At 36.1% G+C, this 26,085-nt stretch overlaps 1 protein-coding gene across 9 annotated transcripts in view; it reads right to left on the bottom strand.

The window, feature by feature from the left end:
* The window catches only part of LOC150098315 (uncharacterized), a 47,278-nt gene extending 22,740 nt beyond the window's left edge, over nucleotides 1-24,538 (bottom strand). The window contains exons 1-3 of one of the 9 annotated variants that reach the window (XR_016549452.1): nucleotides 24,329-24,538; nucleotides 7,970-8,110; nucleotides 920-986 (exon numbers count right to left, since the gene is read on the bottom strand). Coding sequence is in view for 5 of the 9 variants with exons in the window: in XM_090404661.1 (XP_090260787.1) it covers nucleotides 920-986; nucleotides 10,700-10,744 (112 nt within the window). In the remaining 4 variants the exon portion in view is untranslated. Of the gene's footprint in view, nucleotides 1-919; nucleotides 987-7,969; nucleotides 8,111-10,699; nucleotides 10,791-23,973; nucleotides 24,186-24,328 lie in introns of those variants that run through there. The other 8 variants (XR_016549450.1, XR_016549451.1, XM_090404661.1 and 5 more) reach the window with 8 other exon arrangements.
* Nucleotides 24,539-26,085: the final 1,547 nt, after the last annotated feature.

Genomic DNA, 26,085 nt, shown 5'->3' with positions numbered 1-26,085 from the left:
CTCCCTGTATTCCTAAATGTAAACAGCGTGAAGTTCCTTCCTAATATCTTCATTTTTAATGTAATTTTGCAATTGGTGCCATCTTTTCATTCCCTAAATCTTTCTCCAAACTCTCATACTTGTGGTTCCCAGTCTTTGATCAAGTGTTTCATTTCTAACCTAGTTACTCAGAACCATAAGTTAAAACTGGTTTGAACACTGTATTGTATCTAGCTAGTTTAGTATTTTGACTAAATTCTCTCTTATTCTATATAAATTTATTCAGTTAACTTCCTACCATACTAGTTTTACTTATTCTATTGTCTATATCCATATTTAATTTACCATCTTCACCAAAAAATAAGCTGAAAGAGTTAAAATGTTTTACTTGTTCATATAGTTTCTCCATTACATAGCTGACGTTTTCAGTGTTGCTTCTTATTTTCATAGCCTCTCTTTGTATTGCTGATTTTCATACCAAAAACCTTACTTAATTTGATATCTTTGATTTAGAAATTTTTCTATCTGAAGAGCTGTCAGATCACAAGACTTGTAGCTCTGCTGCTGTTGAATGCTTGAGTTTTTCTTTACAGATGAACTTTGTAGCATAACATGATTGAACACTTGTTGCAGTTCTATATTCGGTTAAAGTATCTGGGGAATTATGAACTTTATGAATAGAAATAAAACAACAATAATATCATTAAGCAGCACATACCAGAAACTCAACAAGTGATAATTAAGGGTAATATTTGTATGGAGAGGAGTGGTTATGCAACCCAGATATTAATGGTAGCAACAATAAACAGCAAAGTATAATGGAATGCTCCTTCTTTCTTCGCAGAGTCCTACTACTGTCAAATAAAATGAATATGGAAAAAACTCATTCATTATGATATCTGCAGCTAGTAATAATAAAGACCAGAAATCTGTTACTTACTCAAAGAAAACGAGGCTAAACCTGTCAAAGTAGCTCGAGTCATGCATTCACTAAAAGAGGTATGTCCCTTAAAAAGATAAAAATTTGTAAGTTTTTCATTTTACATTAAAACAAATATACACACATATACACTCTAATGCTTGGTTTAAATTTTTTTTTTTTTTTAAATTCTTAATTTAATATGTCCTCAAGGACTCACTTTAGTGAGTACGGGCATGGCAAACCCGAGGTACCTGTTGCTGGACCATGCCTTACTTCATGTAATATACATCTGTTATATTATCTGTAGACTGGTCCCTCCCCCTTCTTTCTTTTCTTCTTGCTCCTTCTCCCCAATGCTATTAGAGTATTCAAGGGCTAGGGGCGAATCTTTCCTATTTTGCTATTTCATCTTGTGGAAAGGGCCTCTGCAACCCTACCATTTTCTTCTTGCAGTGACTTCACTCCAAAATGCTAATATGGTTATGCCTCATAACGCATCTCATGCTGCATCGGCTGACGCGCAGAATAATCAGAGCCGCATTCAGGGCTTATGCAGAGGGTCCTGTTCGAGAAGTATATTACAGTCTCCATCAAAAGTCAGTGATACTGTGAATGAGCAACACAGAATGTATAAGATTAATCTTAGAAAGGAATTTTACATAGGCACATGGAATGTCTCGGGTTTACCGATGGGTACTCTTGAGATTGTCTGTAAAGAGATGGATAGGTATAAAATTGACATCTTGGGAATTACAGAGACCAGATGGAATAGAGAAGGTCACTTCAAAAGACAGGATGCTAAGCTAGTTATTTATTCAGGTGGTGACTCAAAACATCATGGGTAGCTGTGATACTGAAGACAGCTCAGGCAAGAAGCCTTCTTGGTTATAATCCCATTAATGATAGGATACTCTCTATTAGACTCAAGGCTCAGCCTACCAATGTATCAATTGTGGTAGTGTATGCACCCCACATGGATAGGCCTGAAGAAAAGAGTGAAGAATTCTATGAAAACTTACAAACTGTTTTGGACTGCCTACCAAGGAGAGACATACTGTACATCTTAGGGGACTTAAATGCAAAAGTAGGAGAGTATGAGCATCAGGCCGGAGTGTGGCATGTTTGGTCTGGGTGAATGTAACACCCGTGGTGAAAGATTGTTGGAATTTGCCCATGCTAACAGATTAGTTATTACCAATATCTGCTTCCAGAAACATCCACGATGGACCTATACTTAGACATCTAACATTGATAGGTCAAGGCACCAGATTGATTACATCCTGGCTCTCCAGCGGTGGAAGACAAGCATCTCTGATGTGCATACTTGTCCTGGAGCAGATTGTGGTACAGACCATCAGCTAGTAAGAGCCAAAGTAAGACTAAGACTCCACAAACTTCCAGGTCAGGTACATCCCACTAGATTGGATGTTAGAGTAATTCCTAGTGGATTCACAGAAGAAATATCAACTCAGTTGGATGATGTTCTGGAGACCAATGAAGAAAACTCACCAGAAATGCTTTGGGAAGGAGTCAAGATGAAAATACAAGATACAGCAAAGAATATCTCGGCCCAATAAGAAAACCAAGAGACCCATGGATATCAGATTCAACATGGGAACTAATCAAAAGAAGGCGGTTGAAAAAACAAAGAGACACAGGGACCAAAAAATACAAGAGATTACATAGAGAAGTCAGAAGAGCCATCAAACAGGACAAGGAAAAGTTCTATACTAATAAATGTGAAGAAATAGAGTTCCAGATGAGAAGGCATAATTAGGTGTTTTATTTAGTTCGTGACTTAAAGCACAAGTTTAAGCCTAAATTGAATGTCATCAAAGACAGGAATGGATAATTACTAACAGAAGAGTTGGAAATCAAAAACAGATGGAAAGAACACTGTGAAGAACTGTACAGCAGAGTGGATAAAGAAAATGTGGAGTCCTCCCACCAAGAAAATTTTGATTTGGAACCTCCTCCACTTTGGCATGAAGTTGAAAGAGCAGTTCAGCAGCTTAACAGCAATAAAGCTCCAGGTGCAGATGAAATCTCAGCAGAGTTAATTAAGGCCACAGGGGATGGAGGTATAAGAGTGTTTCATAGATTGATTACAAGGATATGGGAAACAGGATCATGGCCTAGAGACTGGAAGAAGTCAGTTTTCATACCACTGCATAAGAAAGGTGATATGAAGACATGCAAGAATTATAGAACTATTATATGCGCGGATAGGCTTATGTGTTCATCAGACATGTTGTAATAGGTTTCACGGTATAATAAGAACATGGTTAAGAAAATAACTATTTATTAACTTAAAAGCTAATATTTCGCTGGTATTATATCCAGCATCTTCAGAGCACACAACACAAAGTTTGTTACAAAGGCAAGACAACCACAATCCGGTGTAACAGTGGGGCTAGTAAAAGTGATTGCAGCATGCAACACAAGACTAAAGTCCTAATATGGTGCCATCTAGGTTAAAAAAAAAAAAAAAAAAAAAAATTTCAAAGTTTTGAAATAGTAGTCCAAATGATAGTCTTAAAAAGTTTTAAAAGTATAAATTAAAAAATAAAAGTAATAAATATTAATTTTTTCTTAGGATGACTGTCGCCCAAATTTGGGAGACAGTCATCCTAAGACCATTTAGCATGATCTTTAATAAAATTTTGTTTGCATGAGATATCAAACTAATAGTTCTATATGTTGTAAATAGGTTTTAGTAAATAGTAAATTTTAGTAAAAGTTTTGTAATAGGTCTTAGGATGACTGTCTCCCAAATTTGGGAGACAGTCATCCTAAGACCAAATTAATATTTATTACTTTTATTTTTTAATTTATACTTTTCAAACTTTTTAAGACTATCATTTGGACTACTATTTCAAAACTTTGAAATTTTTTTTTTTTTTTTTTTTTTTTTAACCTAGATGGCACCATATTAGGACTTTAGTCTTGTGTTGCACGCTGCAATCACTTTTACTAGCCCCACTGTTACACCGGATTGTGGTTGTCTTGCCTTTGTAACAAACTTTGTGTTGTGTGCTCTGAAGATGCTGGATATAATACCAGCGAAATATTAGCTTTTAAGTTAATAAATAGTATTAGCTTTTAAGTTAATTAATAGCAAAACAAGTGTTCTCTACCAGGTTGGCAGGAAAATGACCCAGAGGAAGACCAACATATAGGTGGATTGATACGGTACAAAGTGCCTTAGATGATAGAAATATAAGATCTGATAATGTTGAAGCCTTGACAAGTAACAGACTGATTTGGAGGAAAATTGTAGATAGGAAGTTAGTAATGATGTAATTTTTTTCATGTAGTACTATCATATCCTGTACACCCCTTGAGGGTACATGGCAGGAATTTGATGATGAAGTTAATAAATAGTTATTTTCTTAACCATCTGTGTTCTTATTATACCATGAAACCTATTACAACATATAGAACTATTAGTTTGATATCTCATGCAAGCAAAATTTTATTAAAGATCATGCTAAATAGGATTGAAGCCAAAGTTGAGGCAGAGATGCCCAAAGAACAAGCAGGTTTTAGGAAAGGTAGGGACACCAGAGATCAGATCCTTTACCTTAGACAGATCATAGAAAAATATAAAGAATTCAGACTTCCTCTGGTAATGTGTTTCTTACACTACCCTAAAGCTTTTGACTGTGTTGAGCATGTGAAACTGCGGAAAGTAATGAAAAAAAATGGGTTTTCCTCAACACACTATCAGGTTGATGGCCAACTTGTATAAGGAGCAAGAAGCCACAGTAAGAACAGGTGTTGGATTGACTGACTGGCTTCAAGTTGGAAAAGGAGTTAGGCAAGGATGTTTACTTTCTCCTCACTTGTTTAGTATATATGCAGAGGACATCATGCATGAAGCATTGGATGAGCTCAGGACAGGAATTAGGATATGAGGTAGATTGATCAGTAATCTGAGGTATGCTGATGATACAGTACTCCTTTGTAATGACATGGAAGAACTAGGACAAATTCTTGACAACGTTAACAAGATCAGTAATAACAGAGGACTTCAACTCAAGTCTAGCAAGACAACGATCATGGTTCTCAAAGGAAAAACAAATAGAGCTCTTGAGAAACAAGTGTACTTTAAGGGAGAAAGAATTGAGGAAGTCAGAAAGTTTGAGTACCTGGGATCCATTATTAATGTGAAGAATTGCTGTTCAGAAGATGCCAGAAAAAGGTTAGGAATGGCTAAAACAACAGTCAGAGACCTGTCTAAAATCTGGAAGGATGGATCTATCTCCATGGGAACAAAGTTGAAGAATTTGGATGCAGTTGTTTTTCCAACAGCGACTTGTGGATGCGAGACTTGGAACCTAAAGAAGTCAGATAAGAAACGGATATCTGCTTTTGATGTGGTGGTGTTACAGAAGTGGTGTTACACCAATGATGTGGTGTAACACCACACCACACCAATGATGTGGTGTTACAGAAGGCTGTTGAGGATATCATATACTGAAAGGCGTACAAATGAATGGGTGTTAGAAAAGATCAGTAGAACTTTAAGGCTCCTCCTTAAGGATATTGACAGAAGAAAGTTAAAATATTTTGGACACATAGAAAGGATGGAAGGAGGACTTCTCAGAACAGTAATAGAAGGTAAAGTTCCTGGAAAAAAAGGCAGGGGTAGACCATCAATGAGATGGATGGATGGATGGCGTGAATGTTTCAGTTTCAAAAGCAAGCAAAGGTTGGTCGATTAATAGAGCCTCTGCTACTAATGACTCACACAAAAAGTTAAGCAAGTGTGAGCATGGTCAGTAGTTGGAAGGATTCGTTCGTTGCTGTTGGCACACTCCCTCAATGAGTCTTTGAACTCCTTGGAGGTGTCACATAATAATAATAAAAAAAATTTAATTTTTTATAATAAAAAAATCTTTGTACTGAACTCAAAACCCGTACAACAAAACATCTTCATTTTTCAATATAATCTGCATCCTTTACCAAAATGAAGTTTAGTTTTCCTAAAATAAAACAGGAGCATTAAAAATGAAAACATGTTTTTAATGATAATTAATATTATTATCCATGCATCTATGTAGTCCTATGACTTGCCACAAAAATGCCTATCATACCTCTCCTTAACCTCCTTCCCTGATAATGCATTCAAATCTCTTTGCCAATCTATTTCACTTGTTCACCATCTCCAAGCAAAAAATCTAATCTTTAAACCAAAGTAAATTTAAAAATTATTTAAATTAAGGGGATATTAAATCCCACATTGTTTTAAAACCGAATAAGAAACTCAAAGATTGGAATCAGAGAGTTTCATGCCGAATATAGTATAATAAACTATAAAAGTATCGGCGATTACTAGCATGAGCTAATGCAAGTAGTCCTAGTACGTAGTACAAACTCGGGCAACTCGCAGCAAAGGTGGTAAAGTTCTGATCGCTATTCTTGGTATTTTCCATAATGTAAAAACACATTTCCTAGAAAATGTATGCTGGTTTTACATTATGGTGAGAGGTCACTACCCAGACCGGTTTCAGCCTTTATTGAGGCTTCATCAGTAAGTAAGTAGCTAGACCAAATTAATACCAAAGGGTATAGCGAAAAGAACTGATATACTCTGCTATACGAGTTGTCAAAAAGGTGCACCCATTAAGTTACTTAAATACAAAGAGCCAATAGACTTCATTTCAGTGATATAAACATTATTTAAATTAAGGGGATGTAAATCCCACATTGTTTTAAAACTGAATAAGAAACTCAAAGATTGGAATCACTTTATGTTTAGGATCTCAAGTGAGAGAGATGACTTGCATGAATGACATTTCTAGATGCTTCAAAATTCAAACAATTTCACCTTTTCTAGGAAAAAGATATTAGCCAGCAAGAAACCAAATCAATAATCATGAAACAAAATAAAAACTTAATGAAGTACGATTACACTAAGGTGAACTTGTGACATTGTGAAATTCAATGGTTTATTAAGGCGTTATGTTATGCCTTGTACCAGAAATTGCTACATTTCAGCTTCATAAGTCTCTGAATGTTTCAAAAGCAAGCAAAGGTTGGTCGATTAGTAGAGCCTCTGCTACTAATGACTCACACAAAAAGCTAAGCAATCTTTGAGTTTCCTATTCGGTTTTAAAACAATGTGGGATTTAATATCCCCTTAATTTAAATAATGTTTATATCGCCGAAATGAAGCCTATTGGCTTTTTATATTTAAGTAAATTTAAAAGGTTTAATTATTGATCGACTTTCTAGAAAAATAAAATGCTTACATGCTTTAAGATAGAGTAGACATTATGAAATAATTAACGGTTAGTACTTGTAAAAATTGATGGAATTTATTAACTCCTATATATTTCTTCCTTGTTACATAGGTATTGTCAAGGAGAGAAGAAAAGATCAGTTAACATCATTCTAAAATGATGTGTCACGTGTTTACTTACTTGTGTTTCAGTTACAATTGAGTCAAGAGGAGAACACACTAATAATAATTAGTTTTTGTAATTAAATATAGAGTTACATAAACCATTCATTAAAAAAGAAATCATGATTACTTCCTCAAAATTTTGAAACAGCCATGCAATCAGAAGAGCTGAGTTATGGATGGTGGCACAGTGTTTCACATTTCAAGAAATAAACAATCAAATTTAAATCTATTTGACTGCAGATCTTGGTTTGGTTTGATTTGAAAGAAGTCTGTATCCTAATATTAGTGGCAAGGCCTGATTTACCAGATTTCAAGATTATGTATTTCTTGTGTTCCTGAAATTCTAATCTCAGCAGAACTGGCAATGTCAGAAAAAAAAAAAAAAAAAAAAAAATTTAACAGGAACAGGGTATTTAATAAACATCAGTATTACCATCAATTATCGTGACTGCTAATAGATATAACCATACAACCAAAAATTATTAATAAATATTCCTCACCTAGACTACATTCAGATGTAAATAGCTGCCAAACCCTACCTTAAAGGAACATCAGAACAAGGGTGTGGAAACTCTTTTCACATCTGATTGCAGTTCAGATGAGGGATGACATTTAATCAATAACTTGTGACAGCATAATTATATCTATAATTATACCATATTTCCTCGAAAATAAGCCCTAGCATGATTTTTCAGGATGCTCGTAATATAAGCCCTACCCCAAAAATAAGCTCCAGTTAAGATCGTCAGCCAGACGGACGCATTTAGTTAGTACATCCGTTGCAACACACGACGGACCTATTGAATTATAAAATAATAATATTAATATATAATTAAATATAAATAAATAATATTATTGACATTAATACTTAAAATAAATGATAATATAAATTATAATTAAGTATTTGTAAATACCCAAGCGGGCACCTTTGGACGAGAGGTAAACACCTATGTAAACAGATGAACTCGAGACTTATTGCCGAATGACCAATTGAAGCAGACACAACACACGAATAACGTGCGCACTTGAAAATGAATCTTCATAATTCAATACGTTGTGTGTTGTAACGGACGTACTTAATGCACTCGTGTGAAATAAAGAAAAGTTTTCTGAATTTTGGTGTCTGCAATTTTTCGTCGCATTTGTGTGGACCATCATTCTTAACTGTCGTCATTTTTGTTGCCACTCCTGTCTCATAAGTCTTCAATTAACACTTGATTTAATGATAGATTTAAAGGGAATAATATTTTGACCCCCCCCCAGACAAGATGAAAGACCTATTCCGTCGAGTATAAGAAAGGAATCGTGGAGGACTCCCGGGGCAAGAATCTTAGGCTTTCTGCAAAGAGAAGTTGGATCTCCGAATGGTTCAAAAATGGCGAGCAGAGTACGATAACCTCAGTCACCAGGTGGAAGAGGGAAATGCTAAGAAGCACAAGTGTGGATCAGGTCAGCAACCATTATTTCCTGAGCTGGAAGACATCATCTGTGAATGGATTGCTGACAGGAGCAAAAGCTTTGGTTGTGCGCAGGGCTGATATTCAAGCATTTGCACTTGCAATGGCACCACAGTTAGAAATATCCCCAGAAGAATTCAAACCATCAGAACAATGGCTGGATGGCTTCCTTCAGCGATATGAACTGTTTCTAAGAAGATCGACAACACTGTTCAAGCTGGAAGATACTCAAGTTATTAAACATGCACTTGTATTCAAGTCCTTTGTTGATGACATCGACTTTTCTAAATACCAACTCTCCAACATGATTGCTATGGATGAAACTGCAGTGTTTATGGGCCAAGGATCTCAAATGACGAACAGAGGGGTGCCTACATTCCCTGCACGTGTTACGAAAGTGCACGTGTTACTTGTATTTTGGCAATTTGTCTGGATGGAAAGAAAGCCCTACCTCTAATCATCAAGGGCAAGAAAGATAATGTGTTTCAGGCATTTATGTTCTTGAAACCGAAAAAGCCTGGTGCACACAAGCAGTTATAAGGAAGTGGGTCATTTTAATGTTGCCACTTGTTTTGCAAGATTGTCAAAGAGGTCTGCTAGTCTGGGATTCAGCCAGCACTCACCGCGCTAAAGACATGAAGAACTTCCTTGCAGAGAGAAGAATAGATCAAATAATGATTCCCGCAGGAATGACTGCCTATCTCCAGACTCTTGATATTGATATTGCAATAAACAAGCCATTCAAGGACCATTTGCTCATGGAAATCAATGACTACATTGAAAATAGAATGGAGAGAAATCAGTGTGGAAACTTTGTGAAGCCTAGCCTGCAAGAGGTCGTGACTTAGGTAAAGAATTCATGGGATAAAATCACTGATAGCTGTATTGCCAATGCACTACGAGCAGGCTACATGGACAAGAAGTGCTCACTTAAGGAGAGCTCTATTGCTGGGCATGAGAGATTGGGGCCAATGGTTCTACAGGAAATGGAGTCGCAAAAAATTCAGGCCGGAATTCGGATTTTGGAGAGTTATGACAATGTTCCAGAAGAAGATGACATTACTGTATTTGAATAAATGTAGATTTCTGTACATGAATAAATAAGACATTCCCAGAAACTAAGCCCTAATGCATCTTTTGGAGCAAAAATTAATATAAGACCCGGACTTATTTTCAGGAAAATACAGTAGTAGTAATGGTAATCTGTTTACTTCTTTTAACAGAAGGCAATCGGTAGAAAATATAGAATGAGCTCAATATATTGATAATACCTGTCTTCTCTGATGGATGTATCTGTTCGTAAAGGAAGGTTTTCAATAAACAGAAGAATGAATATTGCTTGAAGATTGTTCAAGTGTCAAGAAAGGAAATGCTGTTGTTAAATTAATGTTAAATAATGTACTTGGTATGGAACATGGAGTTTATCCAGAAATTGTACTGATTCTATCTCTGAGTGTGACCAAACTGCTAAGATATCTACAAAGCAAAGCCAAATAAGAGGTTGAGAAGAAATGGTACCAATGAGTTGGACTTTCCATAAAACAGTGCAGCAAAGCTGCTGAGATGGACTGCCTATGACTATTTCCTCAATTTGCTTTCATATTTCATTTTTATTCCAATGCCAGCTAGACTTTTAAGTGAGGGATGACTTTGAAAGTAAAATAGCCTGCATTTATAGTGAATTTAAATAAGTTACTATCTCCAGGGAAATTTCTGTTAGAGCACAGAGTTTCTTTGAGTGGTTTCTTGGTGAATAGCAAAACTACATCAACAGTAATCACTGTTTCACTATCTAACAAACAAATCTTTAATTTTACCTTTGAAGTCTTAGTGGTTATAATCGCCAGTAAGACTTCAAAGGCAACTAGAAAAATATTTAGCAAAATAGTACATGGGAGAGTCAATCAACTATAGGGTGTGATCACCAACCTTTATCAGGGCTTTACCAGCTGAAGGTGAGTTAGACAATCTCATATGGAAGTGTGAAGGTTTTTTCCTCCCAGAAACTTAGGTTTTCTTCCTGGAAAACAGACAAACTGGTCAGAAAAACACCTGCAATTTACACATTTAATACACTGGCCTCATAGCCATAGTTGCTTCAGCCATAAATCAAAAAAAGTATCAGTAACCTTCTTTAGGCACCTTAGTAAGACTTATAGATATGTGGAGGATGAGTATGATGAAATCCACGGTTTCAACAGCGGATGTATTTCAGGAATGTACCTTGTATAATAATTTAATTGTTTAATTAGTTTTGAGTCTGGTCTTTGCTAATTACATTATAGACAGGTCTGTCATTGAGTAAAATATTGAGTTTACAATTATACTCTGTAGTATATGTGCAACAGACAGCTGCTTCCAGTTAGTCAAACCCAACTTCTTGTGGTATAAACCTATTTCTACAAATAGGGCTCTGGTAAGGTGAAAATTCCAACTTAAAAGCATACCTTTCCTAGTTGAAGGAAGTGCCAACTAGACATTTAAGTGGTAGAAAGCATATATTCATTTTTACATTTTTAACATCCATCCTGTATTGTCTTTACATGCTGCCCTACTCGCTCATCTGGAAATCTATCTCACAGCAAATGGAAGCAAATTTTATCCAGCCTATTCATAAATAGGAGAGATAAAAGTTAGCCAGCCATTGAACTATTGTCCCATTGTCTCTGACTCAGTACTCTCCAAAGTAATGGAGACAGTGGCGTATCTAGAACTTTTGTCACCCCTGAATACACACCAAAAATATTACAAAAAAGTCAAAATGACATAGAGGAAAATAAATTAAAACACTATGTTTATTTTAGTTGTAAGTATAGTTGTTAAAAACTAATTACTAATTAAGTAATAAGAATTACTAAGTTAACATAAATAAAAGAATTATCGAAAAATAAAATTAGGTCTCGTGAAAAGTGCTGCCTGGTGCAGACCCCCCCCCAGCTACACCACTGAATGGAGAAGGTCTTCATCAATAACAAGGTTCTTCACCTAGAGACTCAATGGTTAATTAGTGATAACCAACATGGATTCTGCCATTCTTGTTCCACAACAGATCTTTTTGCTAACCTTACCCACTTTTGGATAAGGCCACGGAAAGAAATCTCGTGCAGCTGCTCTTGATATTACCAAGGCATGTGATCAAGTCTGACACTAAGCTGCCATCTTATGGTTTCCCTCCTACTCTATATTAAGTGGATTGCCAGCTTCCTCTTTGGTTGTTTACTGCATGCTATAGTGAATGGTTTCTCTCATCTGATTTTTTCCATCAATGCTGGAGTACTTCAAGGCTCTATGCTTTCACCTACACTCTTTTTGCTATACAGATTATATTCCCTCACTAATGTCCAAACATATTCATAGCTTTGCTAATAACAGTACACTCTGTTCCTCTACATCACTTGCAAAACCTTGTAGCACTCAGATGATAAAGACTTTAGGATCTTCTATAGGCAATGCTTTAAATGAACTTCTAGCCATTCTCAAGTGAGGGTAAAGATAATTTAGTAAATTTTAATGCTATAAAACATAATTAGGCCTTATTTTGAGAAAAAAAGGCCATGCCTCATATTCCTTCACTTTGCTAACATTCGGCAACACTTACAAGATCTTTTAATTCTTGCGCTGACTTTCACATCTAGCCTATCCTGGCATAAACACATTGTGTTCATAGTCCCATCAGTTTCCCAAAAGCTTGGCATTCTTTTTTTTTCCTTTTTTCTAAACATTACTTCTCTTTTGCTCATCTCTTAACACTTTATAAATACCAAATCTTCTCAACCTTAGAGAACACTATTCTCACCACGAGCATACATTCAAGATGTGCTGGGTGTGCAGTGCACAGAATAGCAATATCACCTACATTATGGCTGTCAGTTTAATGTTAGTAAGTATAAAGTTATGCACTTTGGCATGATTAGAGTTCCAGCGGCATATTATATTAGCAGGGCTATGCTACAAGAAACTGGAGAGGCACGGGATCTTGGTGCACTGGTGGTAAGAATTTAAAGTTCAAAGGTCACATAGCAAAAGTTGCAAATACAACTCAGAGGATAATTGCTATGTTGAAGCGAACCTTGAAATGTAAGGATAAGGAAGTAATTTTGCGCTTTATAAAGCTTTGATAAGATCACACTTGGATTACTGTGCGCAGATTTGGTCTCCCGGGTTCCAAGTGGATAAAGACGCTGTGGAAAAAGTGCAAAGAAGAGTTACAAAGATTATATCCGGATTATGGGATTTAGATTATGAGGACAAATTGCAAGTATGTGGATTGCAGACTCTGGTTAACAGGAGAAAGAGGGGTGATATGATAGAGGTCTACAAACTTTTGAATGGGTGTTATAGCATTTCAACTGATGAAATTTTTCGTTATATGGAAGGTGGGGAGAGAATATGGGGGCATCCATAGAAGTTTAATTTATTTGCAGTCAAGAAAGGGGTAATTATTATTATTATCATTATTATTCAGGCCTCCATGGAGTCAAAAGACTCATCGTGGGAGGTCCTTCCTAAGAACATAAAGTCTGTCAAGACTCATCGAGGAGAGGACCCCCTTAAGAAACACAAAGTCTATCATACCACTCCTTAAACTCATTGACCGTTCTCGCTCTCACCACTCCATCAGGCAATGCATTTCACGGTTCAACTACCCTCCACACAAAGAAACCACTCCTCACCCTCTTGCTCACAGTTTCCTTTCGTAACTTCCAGGGATGGCCTCCTGTCATCACTCCTTCCCGCTGTTCAACCAAGCAAAAGAACTCCCCAGTGTCAACCCTGTAACCACCTCTCAACAGTTTAAAAGTCTCAATCATATCATCTCTCCTTCTTCTATCCACTAAACTCTGCAGTCCACATTCCCTCAGCCGATCCTCATAACCAAAATTGTACAGTCCTGAAACCATCTTTGTCATCCGTCTTTGTACCCTTTCCACAGTTAATTTAACCCCTTCAAATCCTGGGGACCAAATCTGAAAACAATAGTCTAAGTGTGGTCTGATCAGAGACTTATATAATGGAATGATACCCCATTTATCTCTGCAGGTCAGTGTCCTTCTCATAACTACAGCAATCCTCTGTGTTACCTTCACCACCTTTGCAATATGTACCCTAAATTTCAGGTTTCTATCAATCATCAACCCCAGATCTCTTGTCTCCCCTACTTCCTCCAGTATAACTCCTCCAATAGAGTATGCAGCATCCCATCGATGTTTTCCAAACCTCAAGACCTTACATTTTGTTGCATTAAACTGACACCCCCATTCATTTGCCAATCTATCTAGCTTATTCAAATCCTCTTGCAGGGCTACTACATCTGCACTATTACTAATAATCCTTCCCAGCTTTCCATCATCCACAAACAACTGAATATCCCCTTGCAATCGACTGGCGATGTCATTGATATAAAGGTTAAACAATATAGGTCCTAGTACTGAGCCCTGTGGGACCCCACTTGTAACCCTCTGCCTCCTTGAAACTGCTCCACCATACACAACTCTCTGATACCTATCGGAAAGCCAATCCTGAATCCAGTTGACCAATCTGACATCCAGACCCATGTGCTGCAACTTAAATATCAGCTTATCATGTGGCCCTGTCAAATGCCTTCGCTGTCTAAGAAAATTGCTGTATATGCCTTTCCCTCATCTAATGTTGTAACTTTATTATAAAAAGCTAGCATATTGCTAAAACAAGAGCGCCCTTTCACAAATCCATGTTGACTCTCACAGATAACATTACCCTCATCTGCCCAATGCTGTATACGGTCCCTCACTACTTTCTCCAAGATCTTAACAACTACTGATGACACACAGACTGGCCTATAATTAGACACTTCCAGTCTGTTACCACGCTTATGCAATGGCACTATCTTACATTCCTTTCATTCCCTGGGCACATTTCCCGCAGCCAGACTTTCATTGAAAAGCAAGGTTAAAGACACTGTCAGTTCCCTAGCACATTCTCTCAAAACTCGTGGTGAAATACCATCCAGTCCCAAAGCTTTACTGACATCCAGAGTACTCAGTATCTGAAACACACTCTCCTCCTGTACCTCTAAACCTCAAACCAACCCTATCCCTCTAGCATTAAAACTGACTCCTCTAGGATGAAATACTCCAATAAAGTGTTCATTGAACAATTCCACTATGGCCTCTGCATCAGTCACTCTATTCCCATTTTTATCCCACAATATCATTCTTCCACAGTCATTTCTCATAAAAAAATTCCCTAGGATTTTCTTTGGATCTTAGGTTCAATCTCCTCTCATATTCCAGTTTGGCTTTCCTTACTACATTAGTCACTCTTCTGGCCTGTGTCTTATATTCTTCATGCATCTTCTCTTCACCTGTCTCCTTATATCTCTTCCATAGCCTCTTTTACGCATGCAATTCCTGTTTAATATTATTTATCATCCACTTTACTCGAAATTGTGTTCTCTTCTTCACTCTTGGTATACAACTTACCATTGCTGCTAACAAATATTCTTTCACAATTTCCCACGCACTAATGATATCCCGGCCTTCCAATTCCTCTCTCCATGAAACTTCCCGAAGTTGATGTCTAAGACTATTATAATCACCTGCTTTATAATTCCACACAAGTTCCCGTCTCTTTGATACTCCTGCATGTCAATTCATTTACCAAGTCAAAAACCATATGGTCACTCTCTCCAACTGGTGGGAGAGATGTCATCACAGTTATTATCAACTCTTCTGATGCTATAACCAAATCCAAAACTCTTGAACCTCTTGTTCCCTCTGTTACATGTTGCCTAAGACATTTGTCCCTCAAGAATTCTAGAAATTCCATTCCCCTATTACTACATGCATCTTCCTCTCTCCAATTTACACTACTGTAGTTAAAATCTCCCATAACAATGATTCTTCTTGCACTTACCAAACTTAACAGTCTAAACATCTCCTGGTCCCCATCCTCTGTGCTCCTGGATCTGTAGCAACACCCCACTAAATATTCTGTCTTGCCTACCTCTACCTCACATGCTTTCAAAATCATTTATCTCACTTCCTTCCAAAGCCTCCACTCGTAGAGGACATACGTCGTCACTTATCATAAGCAGTACCCCACCACCACCACACTTTTCCCTCCTATTCTGATGAAAAATGCTGTACCCAGAGACTTCTATTCATGTTATTATATCCCCTTCTGTCAACCACGTCTCAGTGATCCCAATAACTTTTGGCCACGCTGATGTTATCTGCGCAAACCAATTCCTCTCCCTTATTCCGGATACTCCTGGCATTAGTATAAAGTATATAAATGTCATTGTTTCTATACCCAGCATTATCCCCTTTAATGGGGGTGCTTAAAGGTCAAAGCTGTATAACTAAGAAGAGACCTCCACATAGCCTTTAAAGGAATGCGGAGAACTGACCAGGGCTTCTGACCTAATGTCCAATCCTCACCTTCTCGTGGCGCACCCTGTTGGGTATCTACTTGGATACTGAACGAACGAGGATGGGCTGGCAATTTGGGATTTAGCCAACCAAATTATATTCTTATTGGTTAAACCAAAATAAAAAATAATGGTACAACATGACAAAATTTCATGCCGGCTGGGGCGTCACCCAGTTAAACAAGGCCCCCCCGTTGTTTTCGCCAGGAAACCTGGGAGAACAGCAAAAAGTCAGCTACTGGAACAAATCTGAAAACAAACCCCAATTCAACATAAGAAGCCTGAATGGCAAAGAAATGGAGCTAACTGAGGAATTAGATAAGTACCAGATCGACATAATAGGAATGACTGAAACAAAAAAGACCAAAACTGGTGAGATCTTTCTGAGCAATAAATACAAAATGTTATATTCAGGCAATGAAAATCAAGGAAAAGAAGGAGTAGCCATAGTATTCAACACAAAATACGAGGCTAATCTTCTTGAATGGCAGTCGGTCTCAAGTAGAGTAATGTGGGCAAATATGAGAATGGGGAACTGGACAATGAGACTTATTTGTGCCTATGGTCCCACAGAAGGTTCTACTAAGGTAGAAGTGGATGAATTTTTTGAGGGTTTAGAAAAAGCAAGTGACACAATGAAAAAGGAAAAGTTGATCCTTGTTGGTGATCTAAATAGCAGAGTAAAAAATGATTGTGAGACATGCAAAAATATTTTGGGAAAATTTGGAGAAAAGAGCAAAGCTAATAATAATGGCAAATATCTGTTGGATTTTTGCTCAGGACATGGACTGGTTATTACTAACACCATGTTCCAATATAAAAATGTGCACAAATGCACATGGAGAGAAGAGGCTAGGAATAAGAAAAGTCTCATTGAATATGTTATTGTTGATAGTGATGTTTTCTCCCTGGTGCAGGACACCAGATGTACAGAGGATTTGAAATTGGAAGTGATCACTATTTAGTCTTGAGCAGGATAAAATTGAATTTCATATTGAAAAGAATAACATGTAAGAAAGTTTTAAAGCGAATAAAAGTTGAGCAGCTCTCAGATGTGAACCATAGACTAAAATACACAAAGATTATAGAAAAAAAATGAAAGAGTTTGAGAACAGGAATCAAACCTTGGAGATTCAGTGGCAAACTCTGAAGAAAACATCGATTCTGCCAGAGAGGGATGTGGTGAGGTTGTCTGCAAGGATAAAAAAAATCAGAACTCCCTGGTGGACACAGGAAGTTAAAAAGGTAGTGAAGGAAAAGAAGAAAGCATATCAAAAGTTTCTTTCAAATAAGCCAGCTTGTGCTCTTAGAGAATATAGAGACAAATGCAAGAATGCTAAACACTGTGTAAAACTAGCTAAACAAAAGTCATGGGAGGACTTTGGCAAGAATATAGAAAATAAGTATCAAGAAGGTGGCAAAATATTCTGGAGGTGTTGTTGAAGAAGCTTAGGAATGGAGGAAAGACTGCTGTAAAAGGAGTTAGAGATGATAAAGGTGACATGAAAACAGGAGAAAAAGATATCCTTGAAGTATGGAGTAATTACTTTGAAAAACTGCTAAATGAAACAAGCAGTGATGACAGCACAGTGGTAAAAAACACTGACCAGGCATGCAGTCAGGAATACATATCCATACTTGAAGTAGAAAAAGCCATCAAAGGCTTGAAATGTGGAAAGGCAGCAGGAGTAGATGATATTCGACCAGAAATGCTGAAGTATGGTGGTATAAGGGTCTTACAGTGGCTGCACTGCATGGTTCAGAAAGCCTGGACAGAGGGATGAATTCCCAATGATTGGAGTAGAGCTCTCATAGTACCCATATATAAAAAGGGAAATAAAACTGAATGTGAGAATTACAGAGGTATTTCCCTACTGAGTGTTCCTGGCAAGATCTATGCAAGTATACTTGAGAAACAGTTGAGAAGAATTGTGGAAGAAAAGCTTGGTGAAGAACAAGCTGGATTCAGGCCAAATAGAGGCTGTCAGGAAAAGATCTTCACTTTACGACAAATAGTCGAGAAAGCATGGGAATATAACAAAGATCTGTATTTAAGTTTTATCGATTTGGAAAAGGCATATGACAAGGTGCCAAGAGAAAAGCTATTCAATACGCTGCAGTTATATGGTGTCAATGGGGCATTATATCAAGCAATACTTAGTCTTTATTTGAGTTGTAAGTCAGCAATTAGAATTGAAGGAAGTACAGGAAGATGGTTTAATGTTAAATGTGGCATGAGACAAGGATGTACATTATCCCCCTCTGTTATTCATTATCTATATGGATCACATTATGAAGGAAAGTGGTATTAAACATGATATCAAAATTGGAGATGTTAATGTCAGCTCTTTGCTTTATGCAGATGATGTTATACTTCTAAATAAATCTGCTACAAGTCTGCACGATTCTTTGATTAAATTGAATAGCTGCTGTAATAGATATGGTATAAAGGTCAGCAATAAAAAGACAAAGACAATGAAAATAGGCAGAATCGTTGAAAATTTCAACTGTGTTGTGAATGGAGAACCTGTGGAACAAGTAAAACATTTCAGCTAATTAGGCACGATTTTTACTGAAGATGGTAAATTAAATATAGAAATAAGGCAACATAGTCAGCAAAGCTGGTATGGTGGAAAGTCAATTGAATAAATTCATATGGAATAAGAGAGAAATTAGTCGTAACACTAAATTAGCTGTATACAAGACAGTGTTCAAACCAGTTTTAACTTATGGATCTGAGAGCTGGGTCAGAAGTAAAACACTTGACCAAAGACTAGAGACCGCAGATATAAGAGTCCTGAGAAAGATTATAGGCGTGAACAGATGGCATCAATGGCAATATCATATTAAAAACGAGGATATTAGGAAAGAACTTGACATTGTCAGCATCCAGGAATGCGTTAGCAGAGCTCATCTCAGGTGGTATGGTCACTTAAACAGAATGGGCAAGGAAAGATTAGCAAAACAAGTGTTCTCTGCCAGGTTGGCAGCAAAATGACCCAGAGGAAGACCAAGATATAGGTGGATTGATACGGTACAAAGTGCCTTAGACGATAGAAATATAAGATCTGATAATGTTGGAGTCTTGACAAGTAACAGACTGATTTGGAGATAAATCGTGGATAGGAAGTTAGTAATGATGTAGTTTTTTTCATGTAGTGCTATCATATCCTGTACACCTCTTGAGGGTACATGGCAGGAATTTGATGATGATGATGACTACACTGGGCTCAGTGTTACCTGATGTCGTAAGAGCTAGGTTTTTCTCCTATAGAGCAGTGAGTGAGTGGAATAATTTGCCCTTACGGGTAGTGAGTGCATCTAGTGTGAATGAATTCAAGGGTAGGTATGATAGCCGGGTTGGGTAATTTACAGCCTCCCTTGAGTCCTTGACTCCCTAGAAGTCTCAGATAATAATAATAATAATATTATTATTATTATTATATTTTTGCATTTATTCCTCTTAAAGACTCCCCTAATTGTTTGCTGGCTTTGCATGATTCCTAAATATATTCTAATATACTAATACTAAAAATTATATTAATGCTTCTAATACTAAAAGCGGTTGAGAAAGATTGTGGAAGAGAAACTTGGAGAAGAACATGTTGGATTCAGGCCAAATAGAGGTTGTCAAGATCAGACTTTCACTTTAAGACAAATAGTTGAGAAATATGAGAAGAATCAATACTTAAGTTTTGTAATCTTGGAAAAAACAAATGACAAGGTGCCCAGAAAAAAGCTTTTCAAAACACTACAATTATATGGGATGAATGGAACATTATACAGAGCAATACATAATTTATATTTAAATTATATCAGAGTTAGATCTATATATCAGCAGTTAGAATTGAAGGAAATACAGGAAGATGGTTTGATGTTAAATCAGGGGTAAGACAAGGATGAACATTATGAAAGAAAGTGGCATCAAGCCGGACACTAGAATTGGAGATATCAAACAGCTCTTTGCTTTATGTGGATGATGCTTTATGCGGAGTTATTGAAGTAAATAGATATTAGCAATAACAGGCCCTGTGAAATTTCAATTCCTCTGACTTATAAAAATAAAAGAAAAGAACAGAGGGAAAACAAAATAAGCAAAATTTTGTTTATTTATTTGTATTAATATATTAATAAAAATTAAGAAATTTTAACTATTAAAAAATACCCCTCTTAAAGCAGAACAGGACAAATTACTCTGAAAATATACTTCAAGTAACCTGCTTTCCATATCTTATGATATGCAGAGTCAGAGCATTATAGATGTACTTCATTACCGAACTTGTCATTTAAAACCATCATTCATTCTCATTCAAAGCCATAACCAGTTTTTTTTTTTTAATCATACTAAGTATAATGTAAAGTAAGAGAACTTTGTGGGAATTCAATTCATAATGGAAAGATGTGAAATACCTCCTGGTACTTAACTTTGTAAACCACGCTACCGGCCAAGACGTCAAGATTATCATGGATGCAAAGTGCCTATTAAAATTGTAATACCACTGTATTACATTGAAATATATGATGGATAGGAAGTGTGTGAGGATGCATATTTGATCCATAATGGGCGGTAAGGTGGTTAAATGGCAATTTTTAACCTCATAATAATCATCACCAAATTCCTGATATGTACCCTCAATATAGTATACAGATGATATGGCATTAATACATAATTAAGTTTATTATCCTATTATTATTATTATTACTTTAAGACCCCATGGAGTCAAAGACTCGTCTAGGAGAACTGAAGTTTACATTACTAATCTTCTATCAATAATTTTCCTCCAAATTAGTGTGTCACTTGTTAGCAATCCAATACTGTCAGATCTTATATTTCTGTATTCTAAGGCATTTTCTAAATGTGCCTGGATTTGGTTAATTTCTCTCTTATTCAATATAAATTTATTTAAACGACTCCCCACCATACCAGCTTTGCTTATTCTGTTGTCTATTTCTATATATAATTTGCTATCTTCACTAAAAACTATGCCTAAACAGTAGAAATATTTAACTTGTTCTATATGTTTTCTACTGAGAATGCAGATGTTATGAAGTTTTCTGTATTGTTGTCAATTTTCATAGTCTTGGTTTTTTATTGCTGATTTTGATACCAAATTTGTTACATTTGTTATTCAATTTAGAGAATCCTGTTGACTTGTAATGGAATTTGTTTAGGAGTACATCATCTGCATAAAGCAAAGAGCTAAATTTGATATCTCCAATTCTAATATCACATTTAATGTCACTTTCATAATGTGATCCATATAGATGATGAATAAGAGTGCAGTAGTGTATGCTCTTGTCCTATCTCTGATTTTACATCAAACCACCTTCCTATATTCCATTCAATTTTAACTGCTGACTTACAACTTAAATATTAATCATGTATTACTTTATGAAAATGTTCCATTTACCTTAACTCCTTTTTAAAAAACCTTTTCTCTAAGCACTTTGTGATATGCCTTTTCCGGATATACAAAACTAAAGTACATATCCTTGTTATATTCCTACACTTTCTCAACTGTTGATCATAAAGTAAAAATCTGATACTGTCAACTGTTATTTGGTCTGAATCTAGCTTGTTTTTTGCCAAGTTTCTCTTCCACAATTTTTCTTAGCTCAGTTTTTCTCTAATATGCTAAATCTTACCTGGAACACTTAGTACAGTGATTCCTCTATATTACTCACATTCAGTTTTATTCCCCTTTTATAAATAAAAAGTATGAGATTTCTACTCTCCAGTCATTTAGAATTTGACCTTCGGAATATGCCTACTAAATTATGCAGCACAGCCACTGCAAAAGTTTTATACCTTCATATTTGAGAATTTTTGGTCAAATATCATTTACTCCAGCTGCCTTTCCACATTTCATGCTTTTGAGAGCTTTCTCTATCTCAAGTATTGATATGTATTCCTGTTTGCATTCCTCTTGAATTTTTTCTACTGATGCTCTGTCACTGCTTGTTTCATTTAAATTTTTCAAGATAATTACTCCAGACATCTAAAATATATCTTTATCTTCACTTTTCATGTCACCTTTGTCATTCTTAATTACTTTTACAATACTTTTTCTCCATTTCTCAGATTTTTCAACAGCGTCCAAAACATTTTCCCACCTACCTGATGTTTATCTTCTATATTCTCACTGAAGTCTTCCCATGACTTTCGTTTGACTACTTTTACACAGCTTAGCTTCTTAAATTTTTCTCTGTAGGAACATTCAATATGCTTTCTTCTTTTCTAGGACCATTTTTTTAACTTCTTGTGTCCACCAGTGTTCTTATTTTTGTACCTACCCTTGTTAACAACTTTGTCACATGCCTCCCTAGCTGAATTAATAAATGTTTTCTTTCGTTATACTCAAAGGTTTGATTCTTGTTCACAAACTGTTTCATTTTTTCTTCAATAATATCAGTATATCTAAGTCTATACTTCACATGTAAAAGTTGCTCAACATTAATTCTTTTTAAAAAACTCTCTTGCATATTGTTCTTTAAGGTCCATTTTCTTGACTTGACATGAAAGATTGACTAACTCAGAAAAATGTTGAAGAAATTCAGCTTAGAAAAAGTTCCTTTAATCAGCGACTAAATTCAAACCTATTAGGATCTTTCTTCAGGCAGCCTAGCACTATTCATGAAAACATCATTTCCAGAAGGCTACACAGGCATTGATATAAATTCTCGGGGAAATAAATCTAAACTGTGTTCTTCTTTCAAACTCGACATCCAAATTGCCATGAATTTGATATTAATTTTTATCCAACTTAGAATTAACACTGGTATCTTATGGATAGAGACAGCAGCATGTGCCACATGATTTAGTGTGTGATGTAATCACTCCAACTTGACTCAGAGACCACCCTTGAACTAACTCAAACAATAAGTTCTGTCATACAAGTTGTTTGCAAGCAAACTGCATGTGAAGAAACAATATGGCTGTCATTTTATATTCAACATATCTGTATTAACATAAGTTATCCATTAACAAATATCATATAATAACTTAACGAATCCTTTAGCAAATTTTATAGTGTTGTAGTGGGTAATTCTTAGCACAGACTAAACACTAAGCACTTTACAAAATAGGGAAACCTAAACCAGAAGCTTCAATTATTTATTATTTATTAGACCTCATCTATCGGCTTGCTTTAACATGAATGGTTTACTTTGAACCATTTATCAAAATACTCTGCATGAAAGTGTTATAGCAATGCTAAATTTGATAAGAAAATTGGGCAAAATGGAGAAATGCTAGCATTCAAAAATTTATACTCGGCAAGGGTTCTTCAAACAATGCACTGCGATGCTTATTCTTATCAGTTTCCTTGTTTTGTGGGATGAAAAACCTGAGTAATTAAGAAATACAAAATATAGTTTTGTCTGTTGCTATCCGCTCACTGATAAATACTTAGGTTGTAAAATATAACCCTACATTCAGCCAATGGGAGAGGGGGGAAAAATCCAACTTTAATTTTGGGAAGGGAGAGCGAATATTATTTATTAATTATTATTATTAGAAAGGCTAACTTTCTAATAATAACTAACTAAAGTCTTCCATGGAGTTGGAAGACTCCAAATTTAATATATTACTATTTTTAAAAAAATAAATATTTTAAAAATAAAAATAAATAAATAAAACCATAATACAATTCCTTTACTTAATAAAAATGATATCAAATTATACGTAATTTATTGCTCATCAATTCATGCCAGTATTTCAGGAAGATGGGCATACTGCATAACTTTTGTACTCTCCCCCACCAATGTAAATATCACTTTAAATTTTACATACTGTAGCAAAGATGATGGGATAATAATCGAACTATCCACGACGGACTACTTTGTACAGCCCACATACGAGATTTTTTAAATGACACTTCAGGTCCCAAACATGCAGGATGATCTTACATTGAGCAACAGAAAGTTGTTTACTATGTAAATTTCGTTTATACATGTTCAAAAACGTATATACAATATCACACTAGAATTCGAACTCGCAACCCGTTGGAGAAGCTAAGCGTTTGGCCAAACAGACTGGTATTTACTTTTCAAGTAACAAACTCCTATTCGTAGGCAATAACAAGCTTATATTCTTATATTATTCGAAATAAAATATAAATCAATTGAAAAAAATTAATGTACTTAACCTGTGAGATTTCTGCGTTATAATATATGAGCATCATCTCCCATAATGAGTTATAAATGGATAATTAAAAACTTACTTTCATGTCTCAAGAGTATAAGTAAACTAAATATGATATCATTGGGCATCATTACGAATTTAAAGGGGAAGAGTTGAGCAATACTGCAAACTGGATTTCCAAGTAAAAACAACGCACTACGTGAAAGCACATGAAGAGGTGTATGACATGACGCTGGGTACATATTGTTTCTGATTTTTTTTTTTTTTATAGTTTTGAAAAAACATCACAATTTATGTGATGCTTTTTTTAGTCAATTTGTATTGATATTGGCTAAGAAGTTACATTTAGATAACGTAAGTGAGGAACAAAACAAAAACGAAAAAAAAAAAAAATCATCGAATGCTTTTATTTCCGTATAGGAAGTAGGCGAAGCCGTTTTAGCCAAAAACAGTTCGAAAAACGGCTTAGTAAAAGTTCCTCTGGTCTGCGACTAGAATGGACGCTTTTCCTTCTAGACGTCTAGCGCCGCGACTGCATACGTCACTCCCACCAAGCTACACGCGACAAAATTAAAACAAAAAAAAACGGCCGAGTGGGTACGAATCTGCTCTATCCAACAACAGACTCTGGGATCGATCTCTGCCATAGGCTGAGAGGTTTATGATTGCCCTGCTAACTCTGTGTGAAAAGGCATCTGTGAACCAACTCTCCCACTTCTTCAAGCAGAAGGCTTCACTCGTATAACCTTAAGAGGTATGGGAGTGACAATACGATCAGCGCCGGCCCTAGGAATTTTCCCACCTTGTTCATTAGTATATTTAGCCGCCCCTTCTCCCCTATTTTGCCGCCCTCATTGTTACTAATATCGACATTACGGGGATCGCAATTAGAAGTACTTTCCATGAGCTCAGATTTGTTGGTTTCGGTCCTTTCGCTTATATTTTCTCTTGTACTACATTAGCTGTTTCAGTTTTTAGATATTTATGCAAATCCCAGCTTTGTTTCTGAATATCGCGTTCTTTTTCAAATTTTCGTGAGCGATATTCTGTGCCTGATGGGTTTTTTTCCTTTTATCCGCCATATTGGAATGTTAAAATTATTATTTTAACATTCCAAAAAATTACAAAAGTATTATTAACCAAAGAGCCTGAGTAGCTCAGTAGAAGTGGCGTTTGCACTCTACAGCACTTGACTGCACCAAGAAAGGATTTGGTGGTTCAAATCTAGTCGCCGACTAGAGGAAATTTTTCTAAGCCTTTTTTCGGCCGGTTCCCGAGTTAGTCGATCTCTAGCACGGGCTAGCGGGTTTTTTCTCCTGGAAACTCGGGTTTTTCATCCCGTAAACTCAGGAAAATCGACCGTAGAACCCACACTATTTTCAGACATTAAAAATATTGTGTTAGGGTTAGAGACCACGAGATGGCGACACTAGCTTTCTGCCTTCTTCACTGCATACCGATGAATCAGTGATAGCCTTGGGCCAGCTATCTCTCTGATTGGCTACCAGTGGAGATTGAACTGCCCACTCAGTCTCCAAAAGTTAGATAGGGTAAACAGGCCCTCCTACTCCCTCTACGGGAACAACATAGGCGTTAGTTGATTTTTTTTTTATTAACAACCACTACACAACTCTATTTATGTATTTTGATTCCATTTCTTTAATTGATTTACTCTTGACCAATTATCTCAGAATGATTGTTTGTCTCATCGATTAAATGAAATTTAATCTCAGGTCAAGGTCAACTCACGGCTAACAATGG

The sequence above is a fragment of the Typopeltis vanoorti genome, chromosome 15 (assembly GCF_054136105.1).
Source record: "Typopeltis vanoorti isolate ZY-2024b chromosome 15, IOZ_Tvanoo_1.0, whole genome shotgun sequence".
NCBI classification, from domain to species: Eukaryota; Metazoa; Arthropoda; class Arachnida; order Uropygi; family Thelyphonidae; genus Typopeltis; species Typopeltis vanoorti.
This window is presented reverse-complemented; position numbering and strand designations above follow the sequence as displayed.